The sequence below is a fragment of the Lissotriton vulgaris genome, chromosome 7 (genome assembly GCF_964263255.1).
Source record: "Lissotriton vulgaris chromosome 7, aLisVul1.2, whole genome shotgun sequence".
Classification (NCBI taxonomy): domain Eukaryota; kingdom Metazoa; phylum Chordata; class Amphibia; order Caudata; family Salamandridae; genus Lissotriton; species Lissotriton vulgaris.
Genome location: NC_141695.1, coordinates 691,956,771 through 691,972,410, shown reverse-complemented (window position 1 = coordinate 691,972,410; position 15,640 = coordinate 691,956,771). Strand labels below are relative to the sequence as shown.

The 15,640-nt window shown below is 44.1% G+C and overlaps 1 protein-coding gene across 1 annotated transcript in view; it reads right to left on the bottom strand.

Annotated features, from left to right (window-relative positions):
• Positions 1 to 15,640, bottom strand: part of CEP95 (centrosomal protein 95) — a 622,972-nt gene that overhangs the window by 542,133 nt on the left and 65,199 nt on the right. Inside the window, exons 2-3 of the mRNA XM_086930924.1 lie at positions 3,247 to 3,375; positions 2,544 to 2,651 (exon numbers count right to left, since the gene is read on the bottom strand). Of these exons, the coding sequence (XP_086787050.1) occupies positions 2,544 to 2,651; positions 3,247 to 3,375 (237 nt within the window). The remainder of the gene's footprint in view (positions 1 to 2,543; positions 2,652 to 3,246; positions 3,376 to 15,640) is intronic.

The following is a 15,640-nucleotide window of genomic DNA, read 5'->3' as shown; positions in this document are numbered from 1 at the left end:
TGGGTGGGTGATGTAGGAGTGTGGTGGAGATTGGGGTGAGGAAGTTAGGAGGCAGCATCTCTCTGTGCTGTATCTCTGACTTGCTGTGCATGAGGAGAGGAGGAGGAGACAGAGAGAGAGAGAGAGAGAGAGAGAGAAGGAAAAAGAGCACAAGAAAGAGGTGGGGACCACGAGAGGGGGATGGGAGAAAAGGATGAGATGTACACAAGAGTGAGGGAGGAGTGGAAGGGAGAGAGAGAATCGGAAAACACAAGATTGAAACGAGGAGGTGGAAATGTGAAATGGGGGAATAGAAAGAAAGAGTGTAAGGAGAGGGTAAAGAGAGGACTGGATATAATGGCCTACATATTCTCAAGAAAGAACTCAGAGGTGACACAGGAACAATAAAATTAGAAAAAGCTGTGTGTGAGCAAGAGAACAGACAGCTGAAACGAGAAAGAGAAAAGTGTTGATGAATTCCACCGTGGGGTAGAAGAGGAGGGATGTTAGAGTGCGAGAGGTCAGATGGAAATAAGTAAGTTGGAGAAAAACATGGTTTACAAAAGGCAAACGGATTGTGTGAAAGGGAGATGTGTGTATGCGTGAGTGTTTAAGAGAAATTATGTGTAAGGATCATGTGTGCAGTTGTGTATGTGTGTGTAAGGGTGGTGAGTGTATTTAAAAGGGATAAAGAGATAGGCAGAACTGTGTTTATGTTTAAGAGCGGTGTATACCTAAGGGATGTGCACATGTAAGGGAAATGTTTGCTGTTGAAGCAATGTGTGCTTGTGAGCGAGATGTGCGTGCATGTGTGTGTTTGTGTGTGTCTGTTGTGTAAGGATGTTGTGTTGTAAGGAGATGCGTGTTTACAAGCGATCTGAGTGCAACGGGGATTTATGCAAGTGAGATATGTTTTTAAGTGTAACATGAGCCTCTAAGGGCTACACGTCTTCATGGAGAGTATGTAAGAGAAAGTTGTGTCGAAAGCATATATATATATATATATATATATATATATATATATATATATATATATATATATATATATATGTGTGCATGTTGTATTGGGTATACAATGTATGGTAGAAATGTATTAAGAAGATATGTGGCCGGGTAAGCTGTTTGTAAATGAAGTGTGCGAGTGAGGGAGAGGTGCCTACAGAAGAGTGACCCATAAGTGCATTTTAGGGGATGTGTTTCTTAGGGCATGACTTGACATGCACTTGTAAGGGAGATCTGTACATGTGTTTCAAGAGAGAGCGAGAGAGAGTGCGGTTTAGGGGGCGTGTTGGTGTAGATGTGATAGGTGGGTGTTTAAAGAGATGTATGAGCGTTAAAGAATGACGTAGGATAGAAGTTAAGCGGGCGCCAGATGGGAAGGGTGTGTTTCTGAGATAGAGAGAGGAAAGTGGCCAGAAGAGGGAGTTGTGAAGAATAAGAGAAGTGAAGCACATGAATTAAAACGCACATACATGATACATGCATACACCTACAAAATTATGAGCGTGCATTTTCCCCCTCCTTTCGTTCATTGTGTACAGCATGAGCATTTTTCCCGATTCTGTACAGCATAAACCCAGTGCATTGGCATACTTAATAGGCCTTGAATGCATGGCTGTTGGCTTTGCCAATGCTTGCTGTGTGTTCCTGGATTTTTAAAGGGCAGTGTTTAAAGGCACTGGGGCTAATTTAGTACAAACAGCTTAACTGCATGGAGAACAATCATGTTATTTTCTTTCAACTCTTGAGGTCTTGCCTAGAACCTTGCATAAAATGAATCTTAAACAGGGCACTGGCAAATATTGAACTTTCTGTTGCTAGCAGGCTCCCTGTAATCTTCTCTCCTCCATTTTGGTCGGGCTCGTGGAGGCGTATGTGATACGCTTTGTCGCATTAATATCCAAGGAAGAAGTAATTGTAATTGCATTTATATAGTGCTTACGACCTCTGACGAGGCGTCGAAGCGTACTTCTTGAGCCCATGTGTACCATATGCGCTCGGATTATAACTCGACCCATCTTCGCAGAGCAGTGGGTTCATTTTAAAAGTGCAGATGCCGTGTCTATGTGGCTGCAGTGAGGGCCTTTCTCATAAAACGGGCAGTCCAGTAAACCTGAATCCAGATTAATTGGCTATTTTCGCTGCCAGGTGGTTTTACAGCAAACGAAGGAGCAGGGTGGTTTGGGGGAAGCAGTGGTGTAAGGTCAGGAGTACAAACAAGGGATGCGCGTGCAGCAGCGCGCTTCATTCCTGCCAATGACGCGCGCGCGTCTGCGCAAGTGCTACCTTGCCGGCGACCAGCTTGCGATTACGCGAATGCGTACGCACTCTTGTGCGCGTTCTAGCAAGCTGATCGCCAGGGAAAGTAGCACATTTCAAAGCCCCACTAAATGCTCGGCCAGATCAGCACATGCGCTGGATCAGGCCGAGACCTAAAAAACGAACATGCTCAACACTAAAATAATGTACCACGTAGGCTCACTGTTGCCATTTACGCAGCCAAAACACCACATCAAAATCTGTCATCTGCTAACACAAGAGAGAGGTAACATTAATATACATACCAGTTATGTGAGACAAGCTGACCTGCAAATAGTCTAATGCAAGAGAATCGATGATCGCTTGTACGTTGTGAGCCTGCTCCTCTTGACTTTTAGACTCAACAATGAAATCTGCACACAAAAAAATAACCTTTTCATCAGAACTATCCGCACAAATAAACACAGTGGCTTTTCAGATGTCCAAAAAGCTTTCATGACAGGCACAGTAAATATGAGTGTGGTTTTGCAAGACCCTCCCCTCCCCCCGGAATGGATACCCTTTTCTCTATTATTGAGCCAGGGTAGAGTAAAGTCACAAATACCCAGTGTAGTCCGGTCTTCACCCTTCTGTGGGACCTGAGGCAAACCAGCCTGGAGACTGCTGCCACCCCCTCCCCCTCCCCCCCCTTCTCAGAAACTGAGCCAATTAAACATCCCTGTACTATTCTTGAGACCGGCTCTGTGTAGATCTGCTTTCCAACGTTGGCCTGTGATAGCCAGAGCTTTTCAGGCTTGGCAGTGAATACGTACATATGTCCCATTTAGACTCTTTATATGTACATGTGTACGATGTGGACGTCCTAAAAATCTGGTATGACAAATCTGACCTTCCTGGACTTAAGAGAGCACTTCTCGAGATCTTTAAATTAGTGCTTTATTTTTACAGTTTATATTTGTGCTTTTTTACATAGGCATTATCAGATGCACATCATTTGAACTGACTTACCTGGTACTTTTTCTCCTAAAATAGTTTCATAGAGTGAAACAAACACGTTGGCATCACATTCTGTGAGATCCTTCACCTTTACATGGATGTGACATTTTGCAAGAAGATCATTGGCAACGTCTGTCCACTCTGAAAAATACACAAGAAGATACTTTAACTTGTTATCAGCCACTTTGGTTTTGCACGATTTGTTGTCCCCTAGCGTGGTTCATAATAACTGCTTTAAACTAAACTAATTAAGCAGCATTATACTCCGGATCAGTCATACAATAAAGTTATAAGTCTGTCATTTTACCTCGTGATTGCTTCAACTGTGTTAAAAAAAACATATGCATGATCAAGATTTTGGGGGAACAAAGATGGCATAGGGAGACTGAATGTTTCTTAAACGCTATTTAGGAGGGATTTCTGCATGGACGGACTGAGAAGAGTTACTTGAATGCGAAGAGGTAAAAATCGTACGTTTTTAGTATTTTAGACTAATAATAAACTAGTTTATTTCCGCACTGCCCACTTCAATCAACGGTTCACAGGACACGTATTGGGAATTGTAATTAATTCTTTAAATGCGCTACTCAAATATCCTCATCCGAGTGTGGTATTTTTCTGATGGGTAAACAAAAACACCGAGGCAGAGTTAGGGAGAGGGGAGTGACTCACTATCATAACTCTCAGAAAACAATGTTATTAGAAGGAGACCATGTTTGTAGTCATGGGCGCATTCCTAAGGCGCAAGAGCCCTCACACACCCCACTGGGTGTCATGCTTCATTCATCATTGGGCAGCTTCTCGTTGGGCTGGCGCTTTAAAGCCCAATGGGCCCGGCAGGGGGACTCTTTGCCGTAGAACTTTGATCTGCCGTCTGTGAAGTGTGGGTGTTATGGGGAGGGCCTGGTGCGTGAGTAGTGTGGTGAAAAGTGCTTAAAACTAACTCTAAAGGTACGTCAAGGGGAATTTATTATTACAATACATTAGCTCACACTTGTTTTTAATATAACTTAGTGTACAGTATTAATAAATTTCCCTTGACGTACCTTAGGAGTTAGTTTTAAGCACTTTTCACCACACTACTCAGGCACCAGACCCTCATCATAACACCCACACTTCACAGACGGCAGATCAAAAGACCTACGGCAAAGAGCACCCCTGCGGGGCCTATTAGGTATTGCAGTGCCGGCCCAACGAGCAGCTGCCCGATGATGAAGCATGACACCCCTTGGGGTGAGTGAGGGCTCTTGCTCCTGAAGGATCAGATCCCCTGGACTTGACCCCTTCAGGACCCAACTGACCTACCATTATCAGGAACGGCACACCATTCTGTTTTTCAGTCTTAACCAGGGGCCTGTGCTGGACCTTTATTAGCCCCGTGTCATCCTTTTTAGGTCTCGACTGGGGTACACTGCGCAGCAGTGTCGCACAGCTCGAGAAATTTTGTTTTTCAGTTACTGGGGTTGAACCCGCCTCTCTCTTCCATTGGCTAGCTCCATAAATGGAGGCTAGCCATTGGAAGAGAATAATGTCAATCATTCTCGGAGCAGATTCGTGGGCGTTTGTGTTTTTTTTAACCCCGCCCCCTTTGTTTCGTCATGCAGAGGTGGGCCATAGTGGGTGTTTCCTTTTTTTTTTTCCCCAGGATGTTTGCGGCCGCCATTTTTTCATGGAGCTGGGGCGGGCAGGTGGGATGATTGCAGTCCGGTCGCGAGTTCGATTGGGAGCCTGTCCCCCTCGTGCCATAGCTGTGCCTGGCGTTGCTTGTTACGCTTTGTTGCCTCCTGTAGCAGTGAATCACATCAGGCGAAGCTAGTGAGTTAACAGGAGCAAGCGCTCGCGCTCTCTACCGCGCGCTCCTCCCACCATTCGCAGGATGGGCTTGTTTAAGTTAGCCTGTAACTGCCTGAAGACCGTGTCATGCTATGTTTTTCCCCGTGGGGTAGGAGCTCCTCGCACAGCGTAAGATGGCCCCTCCTCCCACCACTCGCGGGATGGGCTTGTTTTTGCAGGTCGTTGATTCGGTAGTCGTTACAGCTGCCGGTTCTCACTTTCGCCGTCCCCCCTTCCTCTGATGTGTTGTCTTGGCTCTCGTGTTTCAAGTCCCGCAGCTTGTGTTTTTGGCGCACAGTTGACTTTCTATTTAAAGATTTGGAAAACATCGTGGGCCCATCCAGGTCTGCTTTGGAGCACGTTTTGAGCTCGGTGTGTTTTTCTCCGTCACCACCTAAATTTGCTAGAGCAACAGTCAGATTTATTTTCGTGCCACAATAAAGCACGCATACTCTTGTCAGAGCAAAGCGATTTAAAGAGAGGTTCCATTGAATTCAGTGCCCGTCAGTCTTAAGGTGGGTGGCATGTTACCACATTGCAGTCAGTCGAGGTGAGCCATTCCTGAAGGATGAAGGTCTGCTACCTTGGAGATTTGCAATGTGCTGTTGCATTCACATAGCGCTTCATACCTCCAATGATACTCCAAAGCGCTTAGTGATGGCTTTGAAGCCAGTGGACGCTAATTGGTGACGATATGATGGAAGGGTGATCCCATTGAAGTGAACAGGGTGAACTGTTCTGAAGAGGCTGGTTCCATTAAAGCCAGTTGAGGTTACCACGATTCGCACACCCAGCACTAGCACCTTTACCCCTAAATGCGCCCTCCAAGACTCATTGTGTTTACTTGGTCTGCTTTTGTGCATAGCATGTCCCGCGGAGCTGCGACTGCATTTCAGCACATACACATGCGGAGAAAGCGCGATCTTGCTATGTGTTTGAACGCTCGGAAGTGTGTAGAATGTACCATATCCAAGAGGGTGACATTGGTTGGCAGAGCGAGCGATTGCTCTGAGTTCGAGGGATGTGAAACGCCGCAGGGAAGATTATGTGCCCACTTGCCAAGAAACCGTGCATTTTTTGTAAATCAAACAATCGCTCCTTTAATCATCTCCCACTCCCGGATTTGGCCGATATTGGCATATAAAGCAAAGTGGTTTGACATCTGTTGCGTATGCTGGGAGGTTTCATCTTAATGACAATGACGTGCTCCAAGCCAAAGTGTCCGGCAAGTTGTACATCCTGAGGGTGTGGCCTACCCCGTCTTCAAAAGTGTCATGCGTCCTAATGTCAGATGCCTCTGCTTGAAGTCAATTAGTTGAGATCCCTCCTACATAGAGGCGCGTGCCTGTGTCTCAGTGGGTTGTCTGCCGCCGCCAGCACTCAGCACCTGCACTTCTTTCATTTGGAAGGGATTGCACCGGCACTTCTCAGCACTGCTCCCATGCTATTAATTGTGGAGTAACATCACTTCTCAGGAGCAAACGTGCTCTAGGATAAGGAGCACTTACACGAATATATTTCCTTTTCAAGCACTGGTCTCCACTGTTTAGCGTATGGTTGCATTTGTATACGCTTACTACCCCTGTGTGGGGCAAGACACACCAACACGGATAGCTGGTTACACTCCACAGGCTGCATGGTTAAAAGCTTGTAGTTTTTGTTTTGAGCCTAGTTTGGAAGTGCTTTCATATTGTGCAATATGACCACCAAAGTGCAGTTATCGAGTTACGGGACTGAGTGCTTGGCGGTGTTACAGTACTCAGCGCTTGGCAGTGTGATGGGGTATGTGATGGATAGGATGTGTAAATTACAAGTGTAATTATGAATACAACATGCAGGCAGCTACACAGCACCAGCCTAGCCTCAGGGGCTGCGGAATGCTGCGCACACGTGCACCAAGTAAGGGAGGCATTGAATACAGGTCATAGAACTTTGGAACAGGGGTGCATGTTCTGATACGTTCTTAGTGCCATGATGGCATTGGAGATGTAAAAAGACACAAACAGCAACATGCCAAGACACTGCAGAAATGGGGAGGCGTGCATTTTTTTTTTTTACTTTAATCGGGGCAAATGTAAATTGATACTTGTATAGCGCACTACTCACCCGCAAGGGTCTCAAGGCGCTTGTACGAATACCGCAGTGGAACCCATCCTGGCTTTCCCTGTGAGGCGTCCACTCCTGGGCACCCCCAAGGTGGAGGCCAGGCATCCTTAGCGTTGTGGGGGCCGTTGTGGAGATTAAGCAAGCTATTGCCCAGAGTTGCAGAGTGGGACTCCATGATTGGAATAGGCACGAGGCGAGAATGATCAGGTCCGTGGAATTTTTTAGCCACAGAGGCGGGGAATCGAACCCTAGTCCCGGGCTAGACCCCTGAATCAGGGTCTGCCGCTCCAACCATTGAGCCACACTTCTCCAGGGGTACCTGGTGGAAAGTTCAATAGCCCAATTGCAAATGTTTTTACTTAATTCATTTGTTATATTATCGGGTTATATTATCGGGTTTCCACATTCACTGAACTTCTACTGAAAAAAACAGCTGTCTCGGAACTTGTTTTTGGTGTGTAATGCTGCAAATACGTTTCACCAAATGTGTTTGAAATTTTCTATCAGTAGAATGAATTCTTACTGGCTTTTTTCCATTGGTACATCTAGAGCACAACGTCCCCAAGACACACATGCTGCCATTCCACTGGGTCATCTAGAGACCTTTTGTAACAGGTGAATTGGAATTTACACCAAGATTTGACTGTATTTGAGAGCAGAATTTTAAATATGTTGAGAAATGTCAGAAGCGAGTCTGGGTTTTATACAGGGAGTTTTGTGGAAGGTAAGTGGCGCAGAGAGATTTAGGATGCTTCTCTGTGTGCCGCAGTGTTCAGACCTTTGTCTCACCCCCACCCAGTCTATCCCCCCTTCACCCGCACCAGTGCTTCGTGCTCATTTAGTGTCTTGACAGCTCTGTTTTGGAAGCAAATCGCTCTTAATATCTGCCAGACGTAATACTCAGGTTAATCCAAGAGAGCAGCCCCGCTTAGCTCCTCTTTGAATATTAAGGTGCGGTGAAGGATGCTGGCAAGCAGGGACGTGTGTGTGTAAATGCAATAGGTCTTGCATTTGCGAGAGCTAAAGCTATTTGCATTGTAAATGACAATGCCATTTATTTAGCTGTTGTCTTGACAGCTCTGTTTTGGAAGCAAATCGCTCTTAATATCTGCCAGACGTAATACTCAGGTTAATCCAAGAGAGCAGCCCCGCTTAGCTCCTCTTTGAATATTAAGGTGCGGTGAAGGATGCTGGCAAGCAGGGACGTGTGTGTGTGTGTGTGTGTGTGTGTGTGTGTGTGTGTGTAAATGCAATAGGTCTTGCATTTGCGAGAGCTAAAGCTATTTGCATTGTAAATGACAATGCCATTTATTTAGCTGTTGTCTTGACAGCTCTGTTTTGGAAGCAAATCGCTCTTAATATCTGCCAGACGTAATACTCAGGTTAATCCAAGAGAGCAGCCCCGCTTAGCTCCTCTTTGAATATTAAGGTGCGGTGAAGGATGCTGGCAAGCAGGGACGTGTGTGTGTGTGTGTGTGTGTGTGTGTGTGTGTGTGTGTGTGTGTGTGTGTGTGTGTGTGTGTGTGTGTGTGTGTGTGTGTGTGTGTGTGTGTGTGTGTGTGTGTGTGTGTGTGTGTGTGTGTGTGTGTGTGTGTGTGTGTGTGTGTGTGTGTGTGTGTGTGTGTGTGTGTGTGTGTGTGTGTGTGTGTGTGTGTGTGTGTGTGTGTGTGTGTGTGTGTGTGTGTGTGTGTGTGTGTGTGTGTGTGTGTGTGTGTGTGTGTGTGTGTGTGTGTGTGTGTGTGTGTGTGTGTGTGTGTGTGTGTGTGTGTGTGTGTGTGTGTGTGTGTGTGTGTGTGTGTGTAAATGCAATAGGTCTTGCATTTGCGAGAGCTAAAGCTATTTGCATTGTAAATGACAATGCCATTTATTTAGCTGTTTTCAAAACCAACCCATCAATAAAAAGTTTGTCATTTACAATGCCATTAGCTCTAACTTTTACAAAGGCGAGACCGTTGCATTGTAAATGCTTGTTGTTTTTGGGATCGCACTCCTAAGACGTCACTTCTCCGTCACCTCAGCAAATGAAAGGTTTTTATATTTTTTTTATTGTCGGAAAGCATGTTCAATTATATGACAACGTTGCCAAAGGAAAGACAGTCCCATTATACTAAGCTTAAATTTCCATAATATGAGAGTAGTGCGTTCCTTCTCTTCCAAGTCATTAACTCGAATAGTAACAAACATTACTGTAAAGGTATGTCTGCATGGATTTCTGACACGTGAAATCTTCGTAGGATAATTGCATCACATCATCAAGAAAACAATTCCTTCTCGTCAGGGAACTGGGCATTAATTACCTTTGAACTCATTCCAGAGTGCATGTGCGAACAACAGCCAGAAAACACATGCATTTTCCTCCTTAGAAGCAGAACTCAAACAAGCATTTGCAATGCAATAGGTCTCGCATTTGTTAAAGGTAGAGCTGTTGGCGTTTATTTATTTTAATAGTTTTTTATAGCGCAAACATGACCCTTGCGGGTATCAGAGCACTTTACAGAACAACAACATCAGGAGCAGTAGAACAGTAATATCACATTCAATGCAAATTCACTAACAGACTAATAAAATGGAGTCTTAATAACAACATATTGTCATAGTTCATGCTAGTAAGAGTACCACGCAATGATGCACTGCTGAGTGGTGAAGTCGGTACTGCCCCGTAGAGCGCCTCAGGTAGCCAGAATAATCAATCACGTGAGTGACCGGGGAGATAGGAGACATGTGATCTAGGGAATACATTTGCTCATAACGAATTCTTGGTCTTCTTTCTTAAATGAAATGACCTCTGGATCTGAATTTAGTAGTTAATGAGTTCCAGATTCTTGGGGCAATACCAGAGATGGCACAGTTATAAGTTTTCTTCTTGTGGAATCTCTGAGGTTTCAGAAGAAAGGTGGTGGAGCTATTGGATGCTCTAGAGCTGCTTGAGAGTTTGTCTCTCTGGGCGAGATAGTTATGGGTATTGAGGTGGAGGGCTTTGTTTGTCATGCAGGCAATTTTTTGTTGAATTCTTGCTTCACAGGGCAGCTAGTTGAGGGATTTGCGATCCGGGGTGATGCAGTAATATCTTTTTGACCCAGTGAGCAAGTTTGGATCTGGGCAATCCAGATAGGGTTGTGCTTCCACAATCCAATCTGGGGATCACTAAAGCTTATACAGCATGTTTGAAATCGTTGGTGGGAGGTTTTAGTTTCCTTAAAATACTTTTTGGGTGATTTGCTGCTTTTGTGGAGGCACTTATGTGTTTCTGAATGTTGAGATTCTTGTCAAGACTTAACACCAAGTGACTTAGCGAAGTCAATGATGTGTGGGGTGCAGTTAAGGGCTGTTAGCTGTTTCAGCTATTCTTCAATGATCAGTGCCTGGTTGGGTGGGGCGATTAGAAGGAGTTCAGTTTTTTGAGTGAAGCATAGTGTTCACGGTATACACACCGATAATGATCCGGAAGTGGAAGAGTAGTGTGCCATGGTATACACACCAGTAATGCTCCGGAATTGAAAGAATAGTGTCCATGGTATACACACCGGTAATGCTCCGGAAGTAAAAGCCTAGTGTGCCATGGTATACACACACGGTAATGGTCCGGAAGTAAAAGCATAGTGTGCCATAGTAAACACACCGGTAATGCTCTGGAAGAGGAGCATTTCCAGTCATCGGAAGTGGAAGCGTAGTGTGCTATGATATGCACACCGGTAATGCTTCAGAAGCATAGTGTGCATGGTAAACACACCAGTAATGCTCCAGAAATGGAAATGTATGTGCCATGGTAAACACACCGGTAATGTTCCAGAAGTGGAAGTGTAATGGCCATGGTATACACACTGGTAATGCTCCAAAAGTAGAAGCAAAGAGTGCCATGATATACACATCGGTAATGCTCCGGAAGTGGAAGTCTAGTGTGCCATGGTATACACACCGGTAATGCTCCGGAAGTAGAAGCGGCGTGTCCATGGTATACACACGAGTAATGCTCCGGCAGTAAAAGCCTAATGTGCCACGGTATATGCACCGGTAATGCTCCGGAAGTGGAGGCGTAGCGTGTCATGGTATTCACACCACTAATGATCCAGAATTGGAAGCACAGTGTCCATGGTATACACACCAGTAATGCTCCAAAAGTGGAAGCATTGTGTGCCATTTTATACACACTGGTAATACTCCGGAATTAAAAGCCTAGTGCACCATGGTGTACACCGGTAAGGCTCCGGAATTGGAAGCGTAGTGAGCAGAGGTATACATACCGGTAATGCTCTGGAAGTGGAGCATTTCCAGTAATCGGATGTGGAAGCGTATGGTATGCACACCTGTAATGCTTCATAAGCATAGTGTGCCATTGTAAACACACTGGTAATGCTTCAGATGTGGAAACGTAATGTGCCATGATAAACACAAGGGTAATGCTCTAAAAATGGAAATGTAGTGTCCCATAGTAAACACATCGGTATTGTTCCGAAAGTGGAAGCGTAGTGTCCATGGTATACACACCGGTAATGCTCTAGAAGTGGAAGCGTAGTATGCCATGGTATACACACCGGTAATGCTCTGGACGTGGAAGCATAATGAGCCATGGTATACACATGGGTAATGCTTCGGAAGAAAAATGCCTAGTGTGCCATGGTATACACACCGGTAATGCTCCGGAAGTGGAAGTGTAGTGTCCCATGGTATACACATGAGTAATGCTCCGGAAGTGGAAACCTAGTATGCCATGGTATACACACGGGTAATGCTCCTGAAGTGGAAGCATAGCGTTTCATGGTAAACACACCAGTAATGCTCCAAAAGTAGAAGCGTAGTGTGCCATGATCTACCCACTGGTAATGCTCCGGAAGTGGAAGCATAGTGTGCCAAGGTATACACACCGGCAATGCTCCGGAAGTGGAAGCGTTGTGTCCATGGTATACACATGGGTGATGAACTGGCAGTAAAAGCCTAGTGTGCCATGGTATACGTGCTGGTAATGCTCAGGAAGTGGAAGCATAGTGTCCATGGTATACACACCATGGAAATGCTCCTGAAGTGCGGCGGTCTGCTAAGCAGACATGGCTATGCCTGCCTTGCAGGCATGTCCTGCCTTTTTAGACGACTTAATTACATAATGTTCTTGCAATAAAATAAACCAATGGGAGATAGCACGACAAATTAAAAAGTGCGAGGAACAAATAAAGGGTTGACCATGAAAAAGAACCACAGACAAAAGTGGAAGACAAGCACATGCAGATGCGAAAGTGAAAGCGACCGCGCTATGTTTAATTTGTAACATGATCCACAATAAGGGAGAAATGCAGCTGGCAGCGTGCGTGCCACTGCTCGCTCCAGACAGCTGGAGGCTGTGGGAGTGAACATTTAGAGAAAAGGTGGGACATGCACCCGCCTTTGGTCAATTGGGTGCTTTCATTTTTGAAAGCCACACGCAAAGGCCAATAAAATGTGTGGAAGTTGAAAACCCTCATGGAAAAGTTTTGGGGAAGTCTGGAGTGATTCCAAGAGCCCTCCCCCTAGAGCAGCACATGCAAGCTGCTTTAGGTTCGACCAAAAAAAAGACCTTCGTTTTTATTTATTAAAACATTGGCGGTGGACCCGCCCTCAGACAGGGCACTGACAGGGCCGTGTTTGACGATTTACTTAAAAAAAAAACTAATAATGATCAAATGGGCGCTGTGCTACAACATCATGTGCGTCGCCCGTGCATATTAAATTAAGCAGGCGCAGTGAACAAGCAAGTGTATATTAAACTAAATTCATCATGTGATCAAGCGGGCACCCTTGCAGGAAAGCACGGTGTGCCTGCAATGGGGAAAATCATTAAAGAAAATACAGCTAGATTCATCAAAGTCCCGATTTGCGAGTCCTTAATAGGGATTATTAAGAAATCGCTATTAAGGACTTGCAAATCAGGATTCATGTATAAGTCGCAAAATAAATTGAGATTCCTACATCCTCCTTATTTGCGATTAGCAAATTGCTAATCGCAAATAAGGAATAACTCTCCAAAGGCCCATAGGAATGAATGGAGAGTTATTCCTTATTTGTGATTAGCAATTTGCTAATCGCAAATAAGGATGCGATTTCAAGGGTGCCAGGGGTGTCCAAAGGACACCCTGTAGCACCCCTGAAATGTGAATTTACACTGATGTTGTGCACACACATGTCCAAAGGACATGTGTGTGTGTAACATGCAACTTAGAAAAATGCATTTAAATGCATTTTTCTAAGTTTTCGCTATTTACCACGAGGTTTGACTTCGTGGTAAATAGTGCTCCTAAATTGTGAATTCGCAATTTTAAAATGTTTCATGAATAGCATTTAAGGAATCTCTAATAGAGATTCCTTAAATGCTAATCCTCGCAAATTTGCGAATTCTTTATTAGCGATTTTTGCATTTGGGATGATGAATTCCAAATGCAAAAATTGCACTCGCAAAGGGCCAGATTCTCAGAATCTGGCCCTTTTGAGCGCATTTTGCTTGATGAATCTGGCTGAGTGTGCTCAGAGTGTAGATAAAACAAACCATGTAACAAAAGTAAAAAGTCCAGTCGTCATGGGAGGTTACAAATGCAGAAAAGGCAGTACTAAGGAGGGACTACTAAGTCTATTAATGAATCAAAAGCAACCATTTTGAAAGGACAGAAACAGGAGCAAATTGAAAAGAAGGGTGGAAAATGGACAGAGAGCGCATGTGCTGCCCAGGCTCGACCAAAAAACCTCCACAGGAATCAAGAAGTTAACAAAACTATGTTTCGAAGTAGGAGTAAAAGCATTTTAACACGATTGCTTTGAGATTATAAATGAGTACTGTATATTAGAATACCTCATATGTTACTTTGCCTTAGCCCTTGAGCTTTCCAACACAAGCCTGGTTTTGTACCAACCCTGGAGTGAAAGCTCAAACAGCCCAGTGCTCCTATTCCTTTGTTCCACATACTGTGCGGCAGAAGCACATAAGCCATGGTGTTTGCAGATGTTTTAGTTACTTAGCCAGAATCTTTGTTACTTCTAAGTCCTGCACACTTTCCCTAAGGTGGAGCAGTGTTCCACGCCCTCATCAACTTTCTGAAAGCAAACAATACTCAAACCTTAAACTGGCTGGCTCCAAACAGGAGCATAAATTATGACAGACTTGTGACAGCGATGAGCATGTTAGGTGTAAGTAATCAAATCACTTCCCCATGCTCTTCTTCGTCATCCCAGTCCTTATTATTGTAATTGCATTTATATTGCACTTACTACCCCTTACAAGGCGTCAAAAGTGCTTTTTCAGCGAGTAGCCCGCAACTCCAAAACCCCAAAAGGATTAATGGCGAATTAGTATAGCAAAATATTAAATTAATTTGAGTGGTGGACATGTTAGTCTCTTATTTAGAGTGAAAAGGAAAGTGAATATATAAATGAGGGAAGGGGTTGCATTTATATAGCGCTTTGAAGGGTTGAAACGCTTTACGGCAAGTAGAACGCCACTCCACAACCCAAAAAGGATTAGTGGTGAATTAGTATAGGGAAATATGAAATTAATTTCAGCAGTGGACAGGTTAGTCTGTTATTTGGATTGAAAAAAATTAGTGGAAGGATAGAAGGAGGAATGGGTCTAGAAACTTTTTTTGGGGGGGGGGGGGAGTTTACAGCAGTAGGAGGTGGTTTGGGGTAAGTAAAGGGGAGAGGGAAGAGTTAGATGGAAGGGTTAGGTGAGGCATGTTTGGGAGACCTGAATAGTAAAAGAGGTATGAGATGAAGCAACAAAATGTAAAGGAGGAAAGAGTTTAGAAAGAGTTATTTTGGTGATCATAGTAGTGGAACGGTGTTCTGGATGAAAGAGTGGAGGTGGAGGATATATTGAGAGAGGAATAGGGTAGTGCATTGGAAAGAGTAGTAGAATGACGTTTGAGATGAGCCAGAGTAAAGGTAGACGACACACTGCAAGAAGTATATGGTGAGATATAGGGTAGCACATTGAAGACGCTGAACACGACGCAAAGAACAAATACAAAGATACATAAGTACATGGAAGGTATACATGCACTAGGGTGGCTATATATGTAGATTCAAGCAGTATTCAACAAATTCACTTTCAAGTGTTGCTGTAAAGCTATTTTTTATGGTAATTCAATAGTGAAGCAAATGTAGATAAATAGCTTTGATAAAATATTTCCTTATTTATGCAGTCACCCATGTACATGTTAAGCATGGAATAATATAACTATAATATGTACATTTGTTAAGCATAACAAATATCTATATATTTAAATAAACAATTATTATACACGTTTATACAAAGCAATACACATATAGAGACACATCTATAGTCCAAGTAAATGCTTATGTCTGAGTATGGTGGTTATTTGAGGAAGAGCCAACTCTTGAGTAGTCGTCTGAAGATAGGTAGTTTTCCATGGATCTTATGATTGGGGGTGAGTAAAGAGTTCCATAGTTTTGCTGGCTTAACAGGAAGCATGTGCCACGTATGATTTTT